This window comes from Hyla sarda, chromosome 1 (assembly GCF_029499605.1).
Source record: "Hyla sarda isolate aHylSar1 chromosome 1, aHylSar1.hap1, whole genome shotgun sequence".
In the NCBI taxonomy this organism is placed as follows: Eukaryota; Metazoa; Chordata; class Amphibia; order Anura; family Hylidae; genus Hyla; species Hyla sarda.
The window spans coordinates 524474329-524500211 of NC_079189.1; the positions used below are offsets into that span (position 1 = coordinate 524474329).

General features: G+C 40.9%; 1 protein-coding gene across 6 annotated transcripts in view; it reads right to left on the minus strand.

Moving 5' to 3' along the window:
- The window catches only part of XRCC4 (X-ray repair cross complementing 4), a 463477-nt gene that overhangs the window by 127662 nt on the left and 309932 nt on the right, over window positions 1-25883 (minus strand). For all 6 annotated transcript variants that reach the window (XM_056538968.1, XM_056538978.1, XM_056538935.1 and 3 more), the window contains one exon: window positions 11143-11299. In XM_056538968.1, the coding sequence (XP_056394943.1) occupies window positions 11143-11299 (157 nt within the window). The remainder of the gene's footprint in view (window positions 1-11142; window positions 11300-25883) is intronic.

Sequence of the window (25883 nt, forward strand, 5' to 3'; positions counted from 1 at the left end):
AATAAATACATTTGAAAAAAAGAGTAAAAAAAAGTTTGAAAATTTTTTTAAAAAATCCCCCCTAATAAAAGTTCAAATCACCCCTCTTTTCCCATTGTTTAACCCCTTAAGGACACCGGCATATCCATACGCCCCGTTTTTAAGTCCTTAAGGACTGAGGGCGTATGAGTACGCCCTTGGGAATTCCGGTCTCTGCCGCTAGCAGGTCGGGGACCGGACCGGGATGCATGCTGAAATCACATGTGGGTGATCGCCGGATTTTCGTCGATTCAGTTCCCTGCCGCTAGCCAGGCTGGGATCAGAGCTAGATGCCTGCTGAAATCATTCAGCAGGCATCCTGGTCGCTACAGATCGCCTGTAAATACTAACCGGTGGTCTGCGGCGGTTCCGGATCATCTGGATCACGTGTGACCTGATGACACGGGATCGGTGGTGTAATTAATATACACCACCAATCATTATCCGTACAGTACTGGGGGGGGGGGGCAACACTGTTGCCACCCCCCCACCCCCAGTACAGCAGTGATTGGGCGGCAGTAGTGACTGCACCAATCACTGCAGTATGGGGAGGGGGGAGGTTGGATCAGGAGCACGCTGCTCCGTTCTGCCCACTATTTCCTAAAGATCTGGTGTGCAGGACGGAGCCCCGTACTGCCATCTCCCCCCTCAGTTCTAAAAAAGTTTTTAAAAAGTGCCCCCTTTCTGTGGCCCCATGGCACAGAAAGAAGTCAGGGAAAGCATTAGATTAGGTAGGTACAGTTAGGGGTTAAAAAAAAATGAATTTTTTTGCATACCGTCTGTAGGTGTCCGTAGCACCTTTAGCTGCGTGACTGCCCCCAGCTTTTTTGGCGGCGGGCCCTCTTAGCTATAAAAAAGCAGCCCGCCATCCTTAGCTAAAGCCCATTTCTGTAACCTCTGCCACCACGAAGCGCTGATCACTGTGCACACCACTGATTAGGTAAACACCTTTTTTTTGCTGCAGGGTTTTTTGCGCTAGATGTCTTTTTTTTTTTAAGTTTCTTTTGCTTTTTTTTTAGTTTAGTTTTATTTTATATTTTTGTTCTTAGGGCGGGTTAGTTAGGTTAGGTTAGGGCAGGAAGTATCGCACCACACTACACACACAAATAAAGTCCCCCCCCCCCCACATATATACACTTCACCCCCCATTAGAATAGAGAAAGGGCGTTTTTAAGCAGAGGTGGCATATGCCTTACTTGCCTCCGACTCTGAAAGCACCACAGAAGACTAAGAAGACCCCACCTTCCTTATTTCCTCATCATCTTGTGATAAGTAACCAAGGTGGCGGAGACACCACCTTGCGAGGCCAAAAACCTCCTCTGCTCCTGACCCTGTGCCCCATGTCAGGAATCAAGATTGACATAGTCGGGTTCACTGAAATGGACTATTTCAGTTTTTTTTCCAGTAATGACTTTGTCAATCTGATGGTTGACCAGACGAACCTGTACGCCCAACAGTTCGTCGCCGCAAACCCGGGCTCATTTTTAGCTAGACCCAATGAGTGGTAACCCAGTCAATGCAGCCAAAATGAGGACATTTTGGGATTCGTGCTACAAATGGGTCATTAAAAAACCCAGTTTCAGGCAATACTGGAGTGGGAACATCCTTTACCAGACCCGGCTCTACAGTATGGCCATGGCACGTCCCCGGTTCAAAATGTTTGCATTAGGCTGATAAAGCGGCATGTCCCCCCCCCGAACTGATCCAGTGTATGACCACCTGTATAAAATCAGGCCGGTCATCAATCACTTCGGGGCCAAATTTTGGGAGGCCTATGTCCCTGGGCGGGAGGTGGCTATTAATGAGTCTCTCATCAGCTTTAAGGGGAGACTCAACTTCCGGAAATACATCCCAACTAAGCGAGCGCGGTATGGCGTGAATATGTATAAACTTTGCGAGACTACCCCCAGAATGTCCCCCCACTCTGAGTTAGCGGGAAAATCGTTTGGGGCCTTTTGCACCCATTGCTAGATAAAGGTTACAACCTTTATGTGGATAACTTTTATACTAGTATCCCTCTCTTCACATCCCTCGCTGCCAGATCCACGCTCACTTGTGGGACAGTCAGGAAGAATCAAAGAGGCCTTCCGCCCCATCACCTACATGCTCCTATCCCCCGAGGGTGAGTCCCGTGCCTTTTCCCATGAAAACCTGTTGCTGATCAGGTATAAGGACAAGAGGGTTGTCCTTATGCTCACCACAATTCATGGGAACAGCAGCACCCCTGTCCCTGTGCAAGGTCCCCAAGCCCGATTGCATTCTGGACTACAATCAGTATATGGGGGGAGTTGATCTTTCTGATCAAGTCCTCAAGCCATATAATGCCATTCACAAAACACGGACATGGTACAAAAAGTTACAGTCTACATGGTAAAGGTTGCCATGTACAACTCGTTTGCACTGTTCCAGCACACTGACAACACAGGGACATTCCTGCAGTTTCAAGAGGTAGTTCTTTGGTGGCCGCCAAGGAGCGGGTCAGAGCACCTCTGGAACTGTGGGCCCCCGGCCAACACTTTCCAGTTGAGGTCCCCCACACTGGAAAGAAGGGACGATCCCAGAAAAAATGCAAAATGTGTCACAGGAGGGGGATTCGGTAGGACACCACAACTCAGTGTGCCACTTGCCCCGCTTCTCCATTAAAAACTGCTTCAGGGAGTATCACACTTCCATGGAGCACTACATTTTTAATCCTTTATCATCATTTTAATTCCCCAGAATTTGACTCCAAAGTACCGGTCCATTGTACATTGTCTTACAAATTTTAAAACCAAAAAATGGGTCATGGGGCATAGTTTTTACTTTTGGCTATACTCTGTGTCTTCATTCTGGGAATTGGCATATCTGTATTAAAATTGCAATTTCCATCCCCCCCAAACTACACTTAATCCATTCCTGGAAAATAAATGTAGGGAACACCTGTTTATTCCAAAATCCACACTTCACCCCTATACACCTTCCCTAGGGGGTGTACTGTTTGTAATAGGCTCACATGTGGGTGTTCCTTTCTTGTATTTTCCTCTTAATGTATGTAACTGTTAGGGCCGTAAGAAACAGAGTTCTCCCTCATGAGCTCTGTCGTATTTCCAGGCGACAATCTGGAGTTCAGAAAGATGAAGCAGAGCATAGGTCGAAAAATGCATTTTTCAAAAGCTACCCTTCATGGAAACTAAATTTAGGAAACACCTGTGAGTTCAAAATGTCCTCATTACCCCTATATGCATTTCTCGGGGGGACTTTCTGTAAAGGTGTCACATGTGGGTGTTTCATTTTTGTATTTTCCTCTTAATGTATGTAACCGTCAGCTATTGATATGCCATAGGCCTCAAATGCAAACAGACCTCTATGACTTCTGAGCATTGTTGTGCGCCCGCCCAGCACGTTACCCCATATGTGGAGGTGTTTCCATAGTCAGGAGGAAAGGCCCTCTATGTAACCAAATTTCTCCAATTACCCCTCGTGAAAATGTTAAAAATTGGGTAACCACAGCATTTTAGTGTAAAAAATCAAATTTTTCATTTTATGGCTCACTGTTCAAAAAAACTGTGAGGTATAAGTACTCACTATACCCCTTGTTACCTTTCTTGAGGGGTGTAGTTTCAAAATTGTGGTCACTTTCTGTGTTTTTATTTTATTTTAGATTTTATGTCAGAACCTCAACCATTGCAGTGCAAAGCACCACTTTAGGCCTCAAATCTCATCGGTGCTGTCTCACTCCTAAGCCCTGTTTTGCACCAGCATAGTGCTTTACTGCCATATATGGGGTATATCCTTATTCTGGAGATATTGTGCTACAAATTTTGTGGAGCTTTTTTTCTCTTACTACTAAAAAAATTTTGGTTAAAGGGCACCTGGCACCAAACTAAACTTTTACTATATTGTTCTTTATGTAATTATAAGACACTTTGCTATTTACTTGCTGTTGAAATTCTTAACCTTTATATGTTTTTAATGTGATAAAAAAAATGGCCAATAGATGGCTCTGCTCTCTTCCCTGAGCAAGTCAAAAAGTTAGTTTGGTCTCCTCCAATTTCTCCTTCCGGGAGCTCACACAATGTGAGCAAGGGGAAAGGTAAGATACATAGCTTTTTAAAGCTCGGAAAAAAAAATTAAAGGTTAGAAAGGGAGTTTGGAGAAGTTAGGGAATATAATCTGAGTTAGTTTAGAAAATATGGTTTGATGACAGGTACTCTTTAATACCAGCAATTTAGTATTAAAAATCTAATGTTTAGCTTTCATGGCCTACTGTTCAAAAAACCTGTGAGGAATAAGTACTCACTGTAACCCTTGTTATGTTCCTGGAGGGGTCTAGTTTCCAAAATGGTGTCACGTGGGGGGGTTCTGCTGTTCTGGCATCATGGGAAGTTTGAAAATGCACATGGCCCCCGACTTCAATTTCAGCAAAATTCTCTCTCCAAAAGATCAATGGTGCTCCTTCTGTTCTGATACCTGTAGTGGGCCAGCAGAGCACTTAACCCCTTAAGGACCGGAGGTTTTTCCGTTTTTGCATTTTCGTTTTTTGCTCCTTGCCTTTAAAAATCATAACTCTTTCAAATTTACACCTAAAAATCCATATGATGGCTTATTTTTTGCGCCACCAATTCTACTTTGTAATGACGTCAGTCATTTTGCCCAAAAATCTATGGTGAAGCGGGAAAAAAAATCATTGTGCGAAAAAATTGAAAAAAAAACGCTGTTTTGTAACTTTTGGGGGCTTCCGTTTCTACGTAGTAAATTTTTCGGTAAAAATGACACCTGATATGTATTCTGTAGGTCCATACGATTAAAATGATACCCTACTTATATAGGTTGGATTTTGTCGGACTTCTGGAAAAAATCATAACTACATGCAGGAAAATTAATACGTTTAAAATTGTCATCTTCTGACCCCTATAACTTTTTTATTTTTCCGTGTATGGGGCGGTATGAGCGCTCATTTTTTGCGCCGTGATCTGAAGTTTTTAACGGTAACATTTTTGCATTGATAGGACTTATTGAATAGGACTTTGGAATTTTTTTGCGCGCACGCAAAATTAATGATATAATTAATGATATATGTTTATAATTCGGACATTTCCGCACGCGGTGATACCACATATGTTTATTTTTATTTTTATTTACACTGTGTTTTTTTTTTTATTGGAAAAGGGGGGTGATTCAAACTTTTAATAGGGGAGGAGTTAAATGATCTTTATTCACTTTTTTTTTTCACTTTTTTTTTGCAGTGTTATAGGTCCCATAGGGACCTATAACACTGTACACACTGATCTTCTATGTTGATCACTGGTTTCTCATAAGAAACCAGTGATCAACGATTCTGCCGGATGACTGCTCATGCCTGGATCTCAGGCACTGAGCAGTCATTCGGCGATCGGACAGCGAGGAGGCAGGAAGGGGCCCTCCCGCTGTCCTGTCAGCTGTTCGGGATGCCGCGATTAGCCGCGGCTATCCCGAACAGCCCGACTGAGCTAGCCGGGAACTTTCACTTTCACTTTTAGCTGCGCGGCTCAGCTTTGAGCGCGCGGCTAAAGGGTTAATAGCGCGTGGCGCCGCGATCGGCGCTGCGCGCTATTAGAGGCGGGTCCCGGCTTCACTATGACGCCGGGCCCGCCATGATATGACGCGGGGTTACTGTGTAACCCCGCGTTATATCAGAAGAGCAGGACCAAGGACGTACCGGTACGTCCTTGGTCCTTAAGGGGTTAATATCCACATATTGGGCATTTTCTTAATCAGGGGAAATTGGGCTTCAAATTTGGGTGTCCATTTTCTCCTATTACCCCTTGTGAAAAAGAAAAATTTGGGGTAACACCATCATTTTAGTGTTAAAAATCAAATTTTCCATTTTCACGTCCAACTTCAATGCAAAGTTGTCAAACACCTGTAAGGTGTTAAGGTTCACTATACCCCTTGTTACGTTCCTTGTGGAGTGTAGTTTCCAAAACAGCATACCATGTGTCTTTTTTTGCTGTTCTGGCAACCTGGGGACTTTATAAATGCAACATGCCCACAAAAACCAAGTGAGAACTTGAGAAAGGGGCTGTGTCCTCCGAAACGTCAGAAGTGTGTGGCAAACACTCACCTGTCTACTCCTTTGTGAGAGGAAGGAGGATCAGCTCTGCTATGCCCATGAAGGGGTGAAGTTGTACGGGTTACTGAACCAGGACTGTCGGACGTTATTAGTGAGCAGTGTGGGTGAAGTAATTTTTGTATCTTCTAAAAAGTGGAGAATTCTCCTTGTTTTGTACTAAGAAGTTAAACTACTAAAGCATTTACTAAAACACATTCAGTTGTCAAGTGTGAATTGCTTCTTTTGCTGATTACTATTGGAGACGGAGTGGAGCCTCTGTTCACTCACACAAACTAGTGCTAGAAACAAGGTTTTTCATTCTTTCTATTTATGTACCGTTAAAAGCTACAGCTCATGTCGCAAAAAATAACGCAGGTGGAAAAATAAAAAAGTTATAGGGGTCAGAACATGGCTTTGAACAAACTTTTTTTTTTCTTTTTCAAGTTTTCAATTTTTTTTTCCTTTACTTTAAAACTAAACAAAAATTACCCAAGTTTGGTATAATTGGAATCATAGTTAACAATAGAATAAAGATAGTATGTCAAATTTATTGTTTTGTGAACTCTAATAAAATTAAAGTCCCACAAAAATAGCACAATTACATATCTTTTAAAAAGTTTGCCTTACATATTTATTTTTTCTGGCTACGTAATACATTATTTTATCATATAAAAGTGCGATAATGAAAAGAACAACTTGTCACACAAAAAATAACAAACCTTTGTCAGTAGAAAAATAAAAAAGTTATGGGTCTTAAAATGATAGGAGCAAAAAAGTAAGCAAAAAAAGAAAACAAATTATCATGAAGGGGTTAATATATATGCTTAAACCCTTCCCGCAAACGGACGTATATACGTCCATGTTGACTGTGACTTAACGCAAATGGACGTATATATAATTCCATTCACGATCACGGCGCCGCGGGTGGTGATTGGCGGTGGGGGTCAGCGATTGCATATCAACTGGCACCTGCCGTAACTGTCAGGAGCGGAGCTGCACTCCGATCCTGACAGTTAACCCCTTCAGTCAATGTGAGCCCCTGGCTACAGAATCCAATCAGGCTCTGCACGAGGCAGAGTCTGATCTGCTTTGCATATCAGTGAAACACTGACAGCTGCATAATGTGATAATGCATTGCAGTACAGCTCTGTACTGTAATGTATTATAAGTGTCAAGTCCCCAAGTGGGACAGTAAAAAAAAATAAAAAGTAAAATAAAGTAAAAAAATAAAAATAAATACAGTAAATAATAAAAATAAATAAACATACAAAATCTCCATTTCCCTCCCCCAAAAAATTATACCCACATATTTGATATAGCCGCTTCCGTAACAACCCAAGCAATAAGACTGACATTCAACCTGCACGATGAACGCCGTAAGAAAAATTTATAAATGTGATCAAAATGTCCTATGAACACCAAAATGGTACCATTAAAAACGTCAACTTCTCACAGAAAAAAAGTTGCTATCACACAACAATGTTGGTAAAAAAAAAAAAATACACCTCTCAGAAAATAGCGATGCACTAACAAGATTTTTTTTTATTTCAAAATTGTTTTTAGAGTGTAAAAGTAATAAACCATCAAATAAAGTACATACATGAGGTATCACCATAATCGTACCAACCTGCAGAATAAAATTACCTTGTCATTGATACTGCATGGTGAACACCTAAAAAAAAATATTTTAATCTTGCCAAAATTACTGCTTTTTGGTACTCCTGCCTCACTAAAAATGTATTAAAAAGTGATCAAAATGACAGACAGCTACTTATACCGAAAGATCCATTGGTAAAAAATAAAAAAAAGTTACAGCTCTCAGAATATGGTAACACTCAAAAAAAAAATGTGAACCAAATTTATTTTTTTGTGATGTAATTGGGATAAACTATAAAAAACGTATATAAATTAGGTATCGCCATAATCATACTGTCATTTATACTGCATGAAAAATGACAGTTAAAAATTAAAGAACAAACCATTTTTTTTTAAAATTCTTAACACCTCATAAAATATGGAATAAAAAGCGACCAGAGTGTCACATATACCTCAAAATGGTATCATTGAAAACATCAATCTTTCTCGCTAAAATATTTTGGAACCCAAAGTCCCCTGCCTCTTGATAAGGTTTTTACAAAATATCCACACGGTTCTCCATCATGTCTAAGGCCTGTGCGTGAGTCATGTAACGCTCTAGGGCCACATATGGGATATTTCTAAATGTCAGAATTAGGGAAAAAATATTGAGTTGTATTTCCCTGTGAGCACCCATTGTGTTGAAGAAAAAATTTAGCAAAATGGCATATTTGCAAAGAAAAAAAAAATATTTGAATTCCACTTCCACTTTGCTTTAATTTCTGTGAAACAGAAGGGTTAATACACTTCCCAAATGTCATTTTGATTACGTTGCAGGGGTGCAGTTTTTAGAATTCAGTGATTTATAGGGGGTTCTTACATACAGGCCCCTCAAATCCTCTTAAGAACTGAACTGGTACCTAAACAGATCTAATTTAGAAATTGTTTCTATCATTTTGAAAATTACTGCCAAACTTCCATAACATCCTAAAAAATATGAAACAATATTTAACAAATGATGCCAACATAAAGTAGACATATTGTTAATGTGAATTAATAACTGATTTACGTCAAATAACTATCTCTCTTAAAAGTAGAGAATCTGGAATTTGGAAAAATGCTAAATTTATGATTTTCTTTCCCAAAATTTGGAGTTTTTCACACAAAAATGCTGACTTCATTTTCATGAAAAAACAAACAATCTCAGAATCACTTTGATATGTGTCCTGAAGGTATAACAACATGAAGTGGGACAGGTCAGATTTGAAAAATGGGCCTTGGTCATTAATGCCAAAATTGTCCTGGTCCTGAAGGGGTTAAAAAAAAAATTTCTGACACCTATGCTTATTTTTATGTTCCTCTCTACAGGGCTGTGTGAGGGTAATTTTTTGCACTGTGAGCTCTAGTTATTGTAAGTACTATTTTGATAGGTGGGACTTTTTGATTGCCTTTTATTACCGTACATTTTTTTATAATACACAATGAGACCAAAAATCATCAATTAATTTGTTTTAGTTTTTTTTTTTTTCACTTACACTGTACAAGGTGTATATAATGTAATGTTTTAATATTAACCCCTTAACGACCACGGACATAAATGTACATGCTGGTGCGGTGGTACTGGCGCACCAGGACATACATTTACTTCCTGTGTATGACCGCGAACATCGTAGCGCTGCTCGCTTCATACACGGCAGGTTCCGGCTGCTAGCAGTCGGGGACCCGCCGCTAATGGCTCACATCCGCGATCTCGCGGATGTTCGCCATTAACCCCTCAGATGCCGTGATCAGTACAGATTACGGTATCTGCGGCAGTGCGCATGTTAAAATAGATGATCGGATCGCCCGCAGCACTGCGGCGGGGATCCGTTCATCTGTAACGGCGGACATAGGTCCCCTCACCTGCCTCCATCCGTCTCCCGGCATCTCCTGCTCTGGTCTGCTCAATCTCAGAAGATAGCCTATAACACTGATCAATGCTATGCCCTATGCATAGCACTGAACAGTAGTATTAGCAATCAAATGATTGCTATAGATAGTCCCCTATGGGGACATAAAGTGATAAAAAAAAAAAGTTGAAAAATGTAAAAATAAAAAGTTAAAAAATAAAAAGTGAAAAATCCCCTCCCCCAATAAAAATTGACAGTTTTTCCCATTTTACCCCCAAAAAGCATAAGATTATTTTTTCTATAAACATATTTGGTATCACTGCATGCTTAAATGTCCAAACTATCAAAATATAATGTTAATGATCCATGCGGTGAATGGCGTAAACGTAAAAAAAGTCCAAATATGCTGCTTTTTAGTCACATTTTATAAAAAAAAATTATAAAAAATTATCTAAAAGTTTTATATATGCAAATGTGATAACGATAAAAAGTACAGATGACGGCGCAAGACATGAGCCCCATACCGACCCATATACGGAAAAATAAAAAAGTTATAAGTGGTCAAAATAAGGCGATTTTAGATTTTGTACAAAAAGATTTAGATTTTTTTTAAGCGGTACATAAATATAACAGTATCTTGCCATGGGTATCATTTTAATCGTATTGACCCAAAGAATAAAGAACACATGTCATTTTTACCGTAAAGTGTAGAGTGTGAAAACAAAACCCTCCAAAATGTGCAAAATTGTGGTTTACATTAAAATTTTCTCCCTAGAAAAATATTTTTTGGGGTTTGCCGTACATTTTATGGTAAAATGAGAGGAATCATTACAATGTACAATTGGTCAAGCAAAAAACAAGCCCTTATATGGGTCTGTACATGGAAATATAAGAGAGTTATGGATTTTAGAAGGCCAGGAGGAAAAAAGGAAAAAAATTATAATAATTGGCCTGGTCCTTAAGGTTAAAATGGGCTTGGTCCTTAAGTGGTTAACATTCCCGCAGATGGCAATCCCCCTCCCCCCCTCCCAAAAAAAATTAATAATAATAATAATAATAAATCACATTTTTTTTTTTTTTTATGGGAAAAGAGGGATGACAAACATTTATTTTTTTTATACACTTTTTAAGCCTCCCCCTAGGTAACTTTAATAAACAATCATTAGATTGCTTATTCTGATCAATGCAGTGCTATGCAAGCAGATCTACCTTGACAGACATGGAGGCCTGGTAGGGTCTAATAGGCTTATGTACATGGTAGATCTGGAAGTCAATATTTGGCCTTCAGCTGCAAGAGAAACCGTCTGCACACTGTTGAAAAGTCCCCTTTTCACTATTTTAGGGTCCATTCACATGTACATTATCCTGTGCAGATTTGATGCAAAGGATTTGAAGCACAGGATTTGAAGCTGTATTCAGTCATTTAGTTTACATTAAAATCTGCAGCATAAAATCCTGTGCATGAAATCCTGCAAATCAAATCTGTGCAGAATACTGTATGTGTGAATACACCATTTAAAGGTATATTTGCTGTAATGGGTTGCATGGACAAAAGTGGTGCTCTATATGGGTTAATAGATAGCACAGTACCTTTGGTCTTCTTGATCTTCGAGTTGTGAAAGTTTATCCTTCATTTGGGTATAATAATCTTTTTGCCCCCGTAGTCTTCGTTTTCTGCTTGGAGCAATATCTGGTGAATCATCAGGGCTGTTTAAAAGAGATCGGCGTTTCGATATAGGCGGTGGAGCTAAAAAATGAAAATAATACAAGTATTTAGCAGATACTACATTTAAAAAATATATATATATACATTTTTTTTTTCAAATGTTAGTTAACGGGTCCACAAACAACAACATTAACATAATATATATATATTTTTTTTTTAACCCCTGAAGGACGCAGCTAATTTTCACCTTAATGACCCAGCCCTTTCTTGCAAATCTGACCACTGTCACTTTATATATTAATAACTCTGGGATGCTTTTACCTTTCATTCTGATTCCAAGACAGTTTTTTGTGACATATTCTACTTTAACACATTCCATTTCAACATGAAAATTTTGAAAATTTTGCATTTTTCAAACTTTGAAACTCTCTACTTGTAAGGAAAATGGACATTCCAAATAAATGATATATTGATTCACAAATACAATATGTCTACCTTATGTAGGCATCATAAAGTTGACATGTTTTTACTTTTTGATTAGAGGGCTTCAAAGTATAGCAGCAATTTTCAAAATTTTCACGAAAAATTCAAGATCTGAATTTTTCAGGGACCAGTTAAGTTTGAAGTGGATTTGAGGTGCCATGCAAAATTTGTAGCCCAATTTCTCTCGAGTAAGGAAATACATCAAATGTTTACGTAAAGTTCTCTGCGGGCTCGCAACATGGCTCAAGAGGGAAAGAGCAACTGTGGGATTTTGGAGGGCAAATTTTGCTGAAATGGTTTTTGGGGGGCATGTTGCATTTACGAAGCCCCCATGGTGCCAGAACAGAAAAAAAAACCACACACATGGCACACTATTTGGGAAACTACACCCCACAAGGTGTTTGACAGGTTTGCGTTGAAGTTGGACGTGGAAAATGAGATTTTTAACATTAAAATGGTGTTACTCCAAATTTTTCATTTTTACGTGGGGTAATAGGAGAAAATGGACCTCAAAATTTGAAGCACAATTTCTCCTGAGTAAGGAAATACCCCAAATGTGGATGTTAAGTACTCTGCTGGCACACTACAGGCCTCAGAACAGAAAGAACACCATTGGGCTTTTGGAGAGAGACGTTAGCTGAAATGGTTTTTGGGGGGCATGTTGCATTTAGGAAGCCCCCATGGTACCAGAACAGCAAAAAACACCCCACATGGCATACTATTTGGGAAACTAGACCCCTCAAGGAACGTAACAAGAGGTATAGTGAGCCTTAACACCTCACAGGTGTTTGACAGGTTTGTGTTGAAGTTGAACTACACTACAGGTCTCAGAACAGAAGGAGCGCCATTGGGCTTTTTGAGAGAGAATTTGGTTGGAATAGAAGTCGGGGGCCATGTGTGTTTACAAAGCCCCCATGGTGCCAGAACAGTGCCCTCCCTCCATATGTTACCCTATTTGGGAAACTACACCCCTCATGGAATGTAATAAGGGGTGCAGTGAGCAGTTACACCCCACTGGCATTTGACAGATCTTTGGAACAGTAGGCTGTGCAAATAAAAAATTTAACTTTTCATTTTCATGGAGGGCGTAATGTAATAAGGCGTAATGTAATAAGGGGAGCAGTGGGGTGTAAAAGCTCACTGCGCCCCTTATTACATTATAAGAGGGGTGAAGCTTCCAAAATGGGGTCACATGATGGGGGCCACTGTTCTGGTACCATGGGGGCTTTGTAAATGCACATGGCCTTTAATTCCAGCCAAATTTTCTCTCCAAAAGCCTAATGGAGCTCCTCCTCTTCTGAGCCCTGAAGTGCGCCTGCAGAGTACTTTACATCCACATATGGGGTATTTATATAATCAGAAGAGATAGGATTACAAATTTTGGGGGCTTTTTCTCCTATTACCCCTTGTGAAAATAAAAAAAAATTGGGGTAACACCAGCATTTTAGTCAAACATTTTTTTTTTCATTTTCACGTCCAACTTTAATGAAAAATTTTCAAACACCTGTGGGGTGTTAAGGCTCACTATACCCCTTGTTACGTTCCATGAGGGGTGTAGTTTCCAAAATGGGATCACATGTGGGTGTTTTTTTTTTGTGTTTATGTCAGAACCGTTGCAACTATCAGCCACCTCTGTGCAAAGCACCAATTTAGGCCTCAAATTTACATGGTGCATGAGCCCTGTTGTGCGTCCGTAGATCACTTTACACCCACATATGGGGTATTTCCGTACTCAGGAGAAATTGCGTTACACATTTTGGGGGTTGTTTTTTTCTTTTACCTTTTGTGAAAATGTTAGTGTAAAAACTATATTTTTTTTTACACTAACATACTGGTGTAGACTCCAACCTTTCTATTTCATAAGGGGTAAAAGGAGAAAAAGTCCCCCAAAATCTGTAACGCAATTTCTCCCAAGAAGGGAAATTCCCCATATGTGGCACTAAACTGTTGCCTTGAAAGACGACAGGGCTCCGAACCGAAAGCGCGTCACATGCATTTGAGGCCTAAATTAGGGATTTGCACAGGGGCAGACCCGGATGCAAAGGGGCGGACCCAAACAGGGCACCTCCAGGAGTTGCAAAACTACCAGCATGCCTAGCCAGTCAATGGCTGTCTGGCAATTCTGGGAGCTGTTGTTTTGTAACAGCTGGAGGCTCCTTTTTGGAAACAGTGCCGTACCAGACGTTTTTAATTCTTATGGGGGGGGGGGTGACTGAGTAGGGGTAGGTGTATATGTAGTGTTTTATCCTCTATTTTGTGTAGTGTAGTGTACAGTCACACGGGCGGGAGTTCACAGCGAGTTTCCCGCTGGGAGTTTGAGCTGCGGCGGAAAATTTGCAGGAAAAAACTCACTGTAAACCCCCAGCCGTGTGATTGTTCCCTGTACATTCACATGGAGCGAGTGTGCAAATGGCTGTGTGGGCATGCTGGGATTTGTAGTTTTGCAAGATCTTAAGGGCCACAGCTTAGAGACTCTAAACTGTGGTCCTCCAGACCTCCAGGCCACTTATCCAGATCGTCGTCGCCAATGCATCAGGATCGCCGCTGTCGGATGACATCATCACAGCCAACGCCGCGACCTGGATCGGTGAGTTCCACCGTTCCCCTGCTCTGCCCGGACACCCATGGGTAGGCAGAATGGGGGCTCTGAACTTTAACCTCTCCGCCCCGCTTCTGCAATTGGTCTGTCGCTTCTGACTGTTCAATTGCAGGGATAGGAGGGGTGGCACCCATGCCAACTCACTGCTATCCCTTCACGGGGACTGGGGCTGTGTCAGACAGCCCCGATCCCCTGTATTTTCCGGGTCACCGGAGACCCGCATGACCCGGAATCGCCGAAAATTGCTAATCTAAATTGACCAACGATTTGCGGCAATCGATTTGTGGTGGTGCTGGCGTTGGAGACGGAAATTCCTATCGGCATACCTGTACGACCTGTGTCCTTAAGGACTCAGGATGCAGGGTGTATGCATATGCCCTGCGTTCGAAGGAAGCTTAAATCGTGAAAAAGGAAATAAAGAGAGTGAGGAATACTATTCAGGGTAGAACAAAAAAGAAAAAAATAGGGTATGTATAAAGGTAATGTGCAGCTCACGCTGTTGGGAGTCCGAGGTTAACTGAATGTTCTCACCCTATGAGAACAAAATAATACTAGATAAAATAAAATGGAAATTCAGTCCTCAGCAAAACCCCTATAAAAATATAGTATCTGGATGGATGTCTGTTTACCCAAAGAAAAAACAATTTAATATATATATATATATTCCACAATATAGGATATATTAAATATATAAAAAAAAAACAGAGCGTCTCCCGCAGGGCCCTACGGTAGCGCAATATAGTATTAAAATTCAAATATAAAAGAACAATTCAGTGTATCACTACAGAATGATAATTCTCATGAGCATAGCAGCTACTATATCTCGTAATCTAATGGTTGTTGCATAAAATGACACACTTATGGATATGGTAGTGTGTCTAAAAATAACATAAAAAAGGTTTTGATACGTATCTCTATATATCACCTGTAAAGGAAATGACCCTATACAAACAAAGAAAAAAGGAGAAAAAATGGAAAGTGTCCTATATATAGTGACAGTCTGGTAGATGGTTCCAATCCTGTGAAATTAATCCTGTAAAAAAATCTTGCAAATGTCCTTAAAAATAGTGCAAATGTCCTAGAGAAAAGAATACAAAGTCCTAGGTACAGGTGTGATATAATCCAGTTTAAATAGGCAATTTGTGTAGGCAATACAGTAATGATGATACAAAGTCGGTTGGTTCACTCCACACCGAGAATGCCTGTAAATCAAAATGTCATATCTGGCACTGCTGTGCCACTCACCGCACCGCTGACGAGACAGATGGATGGTAGTCGGATACGCTCCAGCCGGGGCGGCGTGCTGTTTGCACAATGTGCAGACGTTATTTGCTGGCGAGCTCGGACTTGACGTCTGACGTCAAAGTCAGCTGACGGCAAGTCAGCTGGCCTGGTACGGGAGCCGGATGAACGCTGGATAGTGTGGTTCGCGCTCAATATTGTAATGAGCGCCGGATACCATGGGTACAGGTATTCAGATGATGTGCAGATAAAGTAGAACTCCAACTGTATTAGGACAATGGGGGACATGTATCAAAGATTTTCCCCCTGCTTTGTGTGTATTTTTTTTGCGCAAAATTTAGCGCAAGCCCTTTTTTTGCGCATTTTTTGCGCACGTTTTGGTAGAGAATATCCTCCAGATGTGGCCGAATCAGGGTACCTTGGAGTGACATCTATAGTACGCATGGATTTATCAACTGCGTACTTTTCCTTTACAACAAAAATTTTGCCGCAAGAGCTGTTTTTTTGCGCAAATATAAGCCATCTTGGACTTAACGTAGCAAGATGCTCTAAATCATCGATTCTATTTTCCAAAGAGTGGATTGAGGAGATCACTATATTTACCCGCAATTTATGAAGCTCATTGCGCTTGATTTATAAATTTAGCGCTTCTGCACATAATTTAGAATTCAGGAAAAGGGGTAAATTGCTTCTACCATACACAAATAATGATACATGTCCCCCACTGTTCTCACAGAGGAGGATTGGATACCGGTTTAGCTGATAAGTAGCAATACAGGTCCATGGGATAAGAGATATAGTCTCTCAGATGCAACAGTCCAATAAATGCTTTGAAGCCGCAGCTGTAGTGTGAACTGACACTGAAGTTCAAAGTCTCAAATTCAGTCACCAGACGCGTTTCGGGGTGTCAGAGCACAATTAAAAACCCCTTCTTCAATGGTGTATAGAGAAATGAACTGGAGGTGTATTTTTATACCCTTACTAGGATCACACCCACAATCCAAAATGGGATAAATGCTAATTGTGGCGTGGATCATCTCTAAGGTTTTCCTTAAAACATGTAGTGGATTCTCTATATGATTTAGTGGTGGATTAACAGATTGGTAGATTACACTATAATTAATATTTGTCTTACAAATGGGAGAAATGACAAGAGTAGCACAACCAGAACAATGAAAGAAAATAAAATAAAAATAATGATAAAAATAAATATGAAATTAAAAATAAAAATAAATGAATAAAATAAAAAAATATATTTCTCAGCGAAGGCCCCCCTATAAAAATCCAAATAACTCCATATTTGAATTGAGGCCCTTGGGCTCCAGGCACTCAAACTCAAATATTTTTTGGCTTTCCATCCTCGACATTTTGATAAGAAAGCTTCCCCCTCTCCAATCTTGTCTCACTATTTGTAACCCTACATACGACAGACTTTTGGGATCCCTGTTATGATATTGTGCAAAGTGATGTGATAGTAGGTGTTTTGGGCAACTTCTCTTGATATTATATATATGCTCAGCAATGCGTACCTTTAAAGCCCTTTTAGTTCTGCCCACATATTGCTTGTGGCAACTGCATTCTAAGAGATATAATACTCCCTTAGTCGAACATGTGATTAAATCTGGGATCCCCAATCTAAAAGAATTTACAGTAGAGTGTATCTCCTGAGTCTTCCTTGGTCCCTCCGTTGTGTGGCAGTTGGATCAACTGCCACACCTGAAAAAGCCCTGGGTAGACATCCAGGTTTGGGGTTTCTTACTCTCACTTGGTTTCTTAATCGATGGGGCTAAAGTTAACCCTAAATTTTGGGCTTTTTTGTAGACTATTTGAGGCCTAAGGGGAAGCAGATCACCTATTAGTATATCCCTACGTGCTAGATGCCAATGTTTGAGAATGATCTGTTCAACTTTTTTTATGATTGGTATTGAATGGGAGGATTAACTTGGGTTGTTGATCACTGGTCTCCTGGTCCTTCTCTTTTGGTATAAAAAAGGACATCCTGTCCAAGTCCCTAACTTGATTCAGAGATCTCTCCAGTATTTGTGCGGGATATTGTTTTTCCAAAAATTGAGTAGTTAAAGTCAAAGCTTCTTTCTGAAAATGGATGTCTGTGGTACAGTTGCGCTTTAATAGTCTATATTGTCCTTTGGGGACATTTATTAGCCACCTCGGTAGGTGGAAACTATTGAATTGAATATAACTATTACAGGCTGTAGGTTTGGTAAATGTTTTACACTAATCTGGAATCCGAAGAAAAGATCTCCAAATCTAGAAATTCTATTTTCTCCCTACTTATTGTAGAAGTGAATATTAAATTTTAATTGTTGGCATTCAGACCGACAATGAACTCCTCGAGTTCATCCTGGGCACCTTTCCAAATTAAAATGATATCGTCAATATAACGTCTCCAGAACACCAGGTTCGCGCCGAGTATGGCGGTGATGGTGTCCTGTTCCCACGCCGCCATGAACAGGTTGGCGTAACTCGGCGCGAACCTGGTGCCCATTGCCGTTCCTTTTAACTGTAAATAAAAATTCCCCTCGAAGTAAAAATAATTATGTGTTAGTATAAATAGTATTGCTTGTGTGATATAATCAATCTGTTCTTTTTGAATGTTGCCTTTCTCTAAAAATCTTTTAACTGAAGCAATACCTAAATCGTGATCTATTATAGTGTATAATGAACTTACGTCGAGGGTGGCTAAAATATAGTCTGATGACCAGTTCATGTGTTCTAATAGACTAATAATTTGAGTCGTATCTTTTAAATAATAATCTGTTTTCTGAACGAACGGTTGGAGGAAACGATCAACGTATTGTGAAAGGTTTGATGTAATGGAGCCGATGCCAGACACAATTGGTCTCCCGGGTGGATTATAGTAGTTTTTGGGTGTTTTTGGTAGACAATAAAAAACTGGTAAACGTTCTGGGGTGCCCAGCATGAACTTGGATTCACTCTCGGTCAAGATCCATCTTCAAGAGCCTTTTTGCATAAATCATGTAGGTGTGAACTATAAATGGTAGTAGGATCTGCATCTAACTTTTTGTATGTAACTGGATCGTTCAACTGTCTCAGACATTCAGTGTTATAATTACTCGTGTTTAGCAATACGACATCCCTGCCCTTATCTGCCGGACGGATAGTTACATCCGACAGGGACTGGAGTTCCTGCATAGCTTTTTTCTCCTTCAATGATATATTAAAGGTTTTAGGTTTAGAATACTGGAGAGATCTCAGGTCATGTTCTACTGACTTCTTAAAGGACATAAGGTCAGGTCCCAATTTTGTCTTGGGATAAAACCAAGATTTTGGTTTACAATTTGTATGGGTATATTTGGATGGTGTTTCAATTTGTTCAAGGGGATGTCTCAAAAAATATTTTTTCAAACATAAATAACGAGTAAACTTCTCTAGTCCAATGAATGTGTCAAACTTATTTAGAGAATAATCTGGTGCAAATTTCAGCCCCTTGTTGAATATAGATTGTTGTCCCACTGTGAGTTTGTGATCACTAAGATCAATAATATTATTCGGGGTAGTAATTACTGAGTCTTTCCTATCTTTGTTGGAGGTTGTTTGTGATTGTCCCTTTCTTCCTGTTCTCCTACATATCCTCTTTTTTTTTGTGTCGTTAGTTGGAATGCTGTTGTCTGTTGTGATTCCATTTGTGATAGTGATTGTGGGTGTTGGACTGATTGTTGTGAAGCTATTGGTAGTGAAATCTGGCTGTTCATCAATGGTGTTGTGTTCTGATGAGGTTGTGTGGACATTTGTGAGTGAATAGTTGGAGGGTGATGCCGAGAATATTGTGGGTTTGGTGATCTGCGTTGATTGTAATTCTGAAAGTGTGGTCGTGGAGAGTGCTGGTGAAATTGATTGGGCCGTGAATTGTGATATTGTGTGTGATTCCACTGGTGATTTGGTGTGTAATTTTGATATGATCTCCTTGGTGCGTAATACGATGGACCCTTTCGTCTGTCATATTGATTGTAATGAGAGTGTTGGGGGGGGTGGGGCCCGATACAACTGTCCGTCCGCGCTACAGTAGGGCCCTGCGGGAAACGCTATGGTTTTTTATATATTTAAGATATCCTATATTGTGGAATAAATATAAATAAATATATATATATATATATATATATATATATATATATATATATGTATGTATATATATATATTAAATTGTCTTTTCTTTGGGTAAACAGACATCCATCCAGATACTATATTTTTATAGGGGTTTTGCTGAGGACTGAATTTCCATTTTATTTAAAAAAAGAAAAAAGTCTTACCTCGTGGGCTAAGCATATTATTTTTGATCCACATAGGACAGTAAACTACTGAGGGAGAGTGGAAGGCAGCTGACATACAAACTGAAAATTATCTAAGGAGTCTCCAGATGGAGGCGGCTTCCAAACTCTTGTGAAGACAAGAACGTCAACTAAGGGGCCCAAACAGCGTGGTATTTTCCCATTTGGCGTTTTGAATCAACCAGTAGTTCCTCCATATGGCAGATGTGCAAAACTTTGGTTAGCCAAGCAGAAAAGGATGGGGGGGGGGGGGGGGGGGTTCTCTGATTTCCAGTTATGGGATATTACTGTCTTGGCTGCAATTAGTAAGAAGTGAGCAATTGTGGAGCCCAGGCGTGGCACAGGTTGAGAGAATATAGATAATAATATCGGAGAGGGATTTTTAGGCAGAGATAGGGAAGTAAGTTTAAGGGTCACATCCAAAACATTGGACCAGAAAAGATCCAGTTTGGGAAATGTAAGCCAAATATGAGACATGTTTCCACAAGGGCGACCACATAGCCAACAATTGTCAGGGAGGGATGGGTATATGCGTGACAGCAAGGTCGGTACCCTGTACCATGTAGACAGGATTTTATAATTAGTCTCCTGTGCTTTACTGGAGACAGATGTCTTATGACACAAGGTCAGGATATGCGACCAATCACAGTCAGACAGCGGGTGGCCTATTTCCTTCTCACATGAAGAACCAAATGGTAGTGGGGTCGTGGTGGACATTTCTAGTAGAAGGGTATATAATACGCTAATAACGTGGGAAACCGGACAGGTGGATTTACATAGGCACTCAAATTTGGTAAGGTCTCGGTGAAACGAGAGAGTGTGTTTGCTAGAGTGATAGAAGTGGGTGATTTAAGTATATTGAAACATATGAAGAATAGTGTGCGCAGAGTCACTAAGAATATCAGACAGAAATATCAGACCTAAGTTAGACAGCAAGGAAGAGAAAAAAATGACCATCTCTCCTGACAAGAAAGGAAGTAGATGAGAGCGCAGGTGGGAAATCAGGGTTACCAAAAATGGGGGTGAGAGGTTCGACCGGGGTGTATAAGGACATGTGTGATAAATATACTAAACATGCTTTAACTATGGCGTCCATTATCGGGGGCAGGGCATCTGAAGGGTGGGAGGAAGTAGGGGTGTGATGCAGCCAGAGTAGGGATTTAGGATCTACATTAGCCACTTGGTTCTCAAAGGCCACCCATTGTTTATCCTGGTTGCTATGGAAACCGTCCAGAACACGGGAGAGAACTGCGGCCAGGTAGTACAGGAGGTAATTCAGGAGAGCAAGATCCCCGTCCGATTTGCGTCTGTGAAAGACATGTTGAGCTAGTTGTAGGCGTTTACGTGCCCAAATGAAGCTGGATTGCAAGGTAGAGAGTTCCCTAAAAAAGGTGCGTGGAATATGTGTGGGGATGCAGGAGAAAAGGTACAGCAGGCGTGGAAGGAGATTCATTTTGAAGATATTTATATGTCCCAACCATGAGAAGTCCTTGCAATCCCATTTAGTGACCCTCAGATCCAACAATTTTTATTTTATTTTAAATATAGCACTCAGTACCTAATCCTGACCATGTACGTCTAATTTTTACGTGTTTAACTTTATTTTTTTATTACACTTTTAGTTTAGCTCACCTGTCTGAATTCCTCTCAAAGGGAGGGGGCATGGCTTCACTGTGCAGGTCTCCGCCCCCTCCCTCAGTATGCTGTCTGCTCACATCTACCCTAGCATTAGCAAAACTACAACTCCCAGCTTGTCCTCACTGACAGTAGCGGGACACAAACTGACAGTGGGAGGATTTTTCCTCCAGCTGTGAGCCCTGTGCTTACAGCTGTCAATCAAGGAAGTGTGTCCATGACATAGGTGATGATGCATGGACACAGCAGGACTAGTATGTGTCCAAGCAGATAGGGGGGCAGTTGTATGACTGGCTTTTTCATATGAAATACTGAAAAATTTTTAATGAAAGAAATTGCAAAACCTATTGGTTTTGCATGCTTTACAACATATCAAAAGTTTTTGTATCTGACAGTGCCGATTTAAGATTGAGCAATAAAGGAGGAAAGTTGATTTGGAAGGAGTCGGAGAGATCAGCTGGGACCTGAATAACAAAGTAATGAAGGGAGTGTGACTGCCATTTAAAAGGGTTTGTCTGTTTGAGAAGGTGAACAATGTGAGGGGCAAGGTTTATATTCAGGTCCTCATTCTTAGAGGGGTTCAGTTTATAGTTACTATATTCAGAGAATTGGTGGAGGGTGGACAGTAGGGAAGGGAGAGTAGTCACAGGAGAAGGAATATAAAGTAGCACATCATCTGCGAAAGCGGAACACTTGTAATGTACCGAGGGCAAGAGCAGACCCTTAATATCAGGGTTGGAGCTTATGGCCCTTAGAAGGTGCTCCATACATAGAACATATTAGAGAGGTGATTAAGGATACCCTTGATTGCATAGACAAAAACAGAAACGATAACTGAAGACTGGAAATTCCAGATAAGATGCAGTGTCAAGGTAAACTAAATGCAAAAGCATAGTTACATATTCAAGTATTAAGATCCAAATAATTTAGCAATAGGTGTATCTTTAAAGGGGTATTCCAGGAAAAAACTGGCTCCAGAAAGTTAAAAAGATTAGTAAATTACTTCTATTAAAAAAATCTTAATCCTTTCAGTACTTATGAGCTTCTGAAGTTAAGGTTGTTCTTTTCTTTCTAAATCCTCTCTGATGACACCTGTCTCGGGAAACGCCCAGTTTAGAAGCAAATCCCCATAGCAAACCTCTTCTAAACTGGGAGTTTCCCGAGACAGGTGTCATCAGAGAGGATTTAGACAGAAAAGAACAACCTTAACTTCAGAAGCTCATAAGTACTGAAAGGATTAAGATTTTTTAATAGAAGAAATTTACAAATCTGTTTAACTTTCTGGAGCCAGTTGATATATATATATATATATAAAAAAAAAGTTTTTCCCTGGAATACCCCTTTAAGGCCATTAGGGCATCACATCACCTAAGGGAGAGAAGCATTGGTCAAATAAAAAACAAAGTACAATTTATCAGGTTTTGTGTTTTTGTCTTCCAAGAAGTGTTCAGCCCAGCGACTGTCTGCTACAGCAGGATGAGAGGAAAAGCGGGCAGGCATAGGTGTAGTAAGAGAGAACATGAGTTCACAGTCCGGCAAAGAGATCGGAGGGAGTTTAAATGTCGACAGGAATGTTGACAGATCCTCTGGTCGGCGTAGGGTAGCCATAGTGTCACCATGTTTCGCTATCAAAGCAAAGAGGAATCCCCATCTATATACGATTTATGCATTTTGAAGAGTTAGCAGTAGAGGCTTCAAGGTAGCTCTCAGGTATAGAATAAGAATAGATAGATCAGGGAACAGTTGTACTGGAGTCCCATTGTTACTCAGAGTTTTGAGTGAGCGTGCTTTTCTCTTCCTTTTGAAGAAAATAGTGAATGCAACAAATAACGCCCCTCAGTATTCTGGGGTCAGTATTCTTTGCCCTGAGGGCTCTATGGGCCCTATCAAGCTTTATGGGATTGTTTCTGCAGAACTTCACGGAAGAGTTTCTGAAGTGTCTCTGGTAAGGCTTGCGGAGCAACCAATTCAGGGAGTCCCTTGACTCTTATATATTGTTCCACCTATTTCTATTGTCCATGTGTTCAATGTTCATAGATTGTTGAATGACCAGTTTTTTTTAGTAGTGTCATGAAGAACTTGCAATTGAGAGGTGGTGGAAGAACGAAAGTTTTCGAGTTCCTGGACCTTAAAATGTATTTGGGAAACAGTAATTTTCACTGGTTGTAAATCTTGTGTCCATGCCGCTTTTAGATCAGACGTCAGTGATAGCATATCGGTTTTTGTAGGGAGAAGTGCCAATAGCGCCTGTAGTTCAGGGAAGTACTGCATGTTCAGGTGAGGGCAATCCATGAAGTGAAGAGTGAGATGAGGGATGCAATGGCGTTTTCTTAGAGGTATAGCCCCTAGATACAGAAGAGTGGTTGGGAGAACCCCCGACTTGGGTATGCGAGTCATCTGAGGAGGATCAGTTAGACATATGGCGCCTGGCCAGAAGGTGTTTAATTGGGGTTTTAAACAGCTTCTTTTTAGCCGGGGGGCTTTCACACCACTAGTCCGGAATTTCGCTATCAGTTGAGGAGTCTTGTGATCCTTTATCCGAATTTGAGGCATCTGAGTCCATTGCTTCAGACCAATCAAGTACATTCTGACCAGGGGGACCAGGAACAGGATGGAGAGTGTCAGGGTTAGACGATGAGACATGAGAAGTGTTTTGTGATAGAAGCTTCTGTTGCATCTTCTTTTTTATGCGTTTAGTAACCGTTTGCCACGTGTCAGTCTGATCCTGCATTTTAATATGAGAGAGCAGGTAGAGAATCATTAGGTGAAGCAGGTAAGGGAAGCTGTTCTGCAGCAGCTGTGGAGCCATGACCTGACAGACAGGTAGTGGAGGGTAGTACATTCACTTCCTATGGAGCATTGGGCATAGGAGGTGGAGAGGTCAGTGATGGCGGCAAATGAGGGCTGGTGGCAGCCATAGCATAGGAATGTGGTTGTCTGATGATGTGCTGCATATCCTCAAGCTGGCAAGCTTGGAAGAGAGGAGGATGTGAGGATGGCGGGCCATCACTCTGTATTGCTGGCAATTGCAGAGCTGGGAAGTCTGCCTGATCAAGTGGGGTAGCAGTGGGATTTACTGTGCCGTCCAGTTTCCGTTGCAGCTGGGCTTCGTCCATCAGGGGCCGAGCTGTGGTAGTGTCAGCGGTCCCTTGTGTGGAAGGCAAGCGGGTCCCTGCCTTGCTGTATGCCAAGGCTGTATCTGTGCGAGATGCGGTGGGATCTCCCTCACTGTGGGAAGTGAGCGCAGGCCGCGCAGCATCTGGTGAGTTGTTCACCACCGTTAGTGGGCGGAAAAAGTTCGTAATGTTACCCGGCAGATCCGCAGTAGCTTTAGGAGAGTGCTTCTTAGCCTTGTTGTGTGATTTGCCTCCCATTACCAAATTGAGCGCCTGTTAAGCTCAGATCCGCTCAGGAGTTTCCCGTTTCCTCCAGCGCGTCAAGACACCCCCCCCCCAACATTAAAGTAATATATATATGTATATATATATATATATATATATATATATATATATATATAATATATCCACAAACCATATATTATATATATTCACAAACCATAACATTAACATATATATATATATATATATATATATATATATATATATATATATAATCTATATATACAAAACTCAATGTGTGTATGTATGTGTTTATGTATGTATGTGTGTATGTTCCAGCATCACGTCCAAATGGCTAAAGATATTAACATGAAACTTGGCACACATGTTACTTATATGTCTACAACAAACATAGGATAGGTGATTTAACCCTTACTCACCCCCATTGGCTGGGTTTTAGTTTAAAGTCCCATACAAGTCTATGGGAAATATATGTTACTGCATAACTTCCAAACAGCTGGAGATATTTCGATAATACTTGGTCACATATTACTTATATCTCCACTTAAAATATAGGATAGTTAATTTAACCCTTAACTACCCCCATTTGTGAGGGTCTGGGTTTTTGTTTAAAGTCCCATGCAAATCAATGGGAAATGTATGTTCCCACATAACTTCCGTACGGCTGGACATATTTCAATACCTGGTACACAAATTACGGGTCGGAATGGGAGTTCGACATAGGAGGTCGAGATAGGAGAACGGTATATGAGGATGGAATAGGAGGACGGAATTGGAGGACGGGATTGGAGGACGGGATAGGAGGCCGGGATAGGAGGTCGAGATAGGAGGTCGGGATATGAGGAAGGGATAGGAGGTCGGGATAGGAGGAGGGGATAGGAGGAGGGGATATGAGGAGGGGATAGGAGGACGGGACATGAGGACAGGACAGGAGGACGGGACTGGAGGCCGGGACTGGAGGCCGGGACTGGAGGTCGGGATATGGCAACAATATATGAGGACGGGATATGAAGTCAAAAGCTTCCTCCATTTTCCTCCCC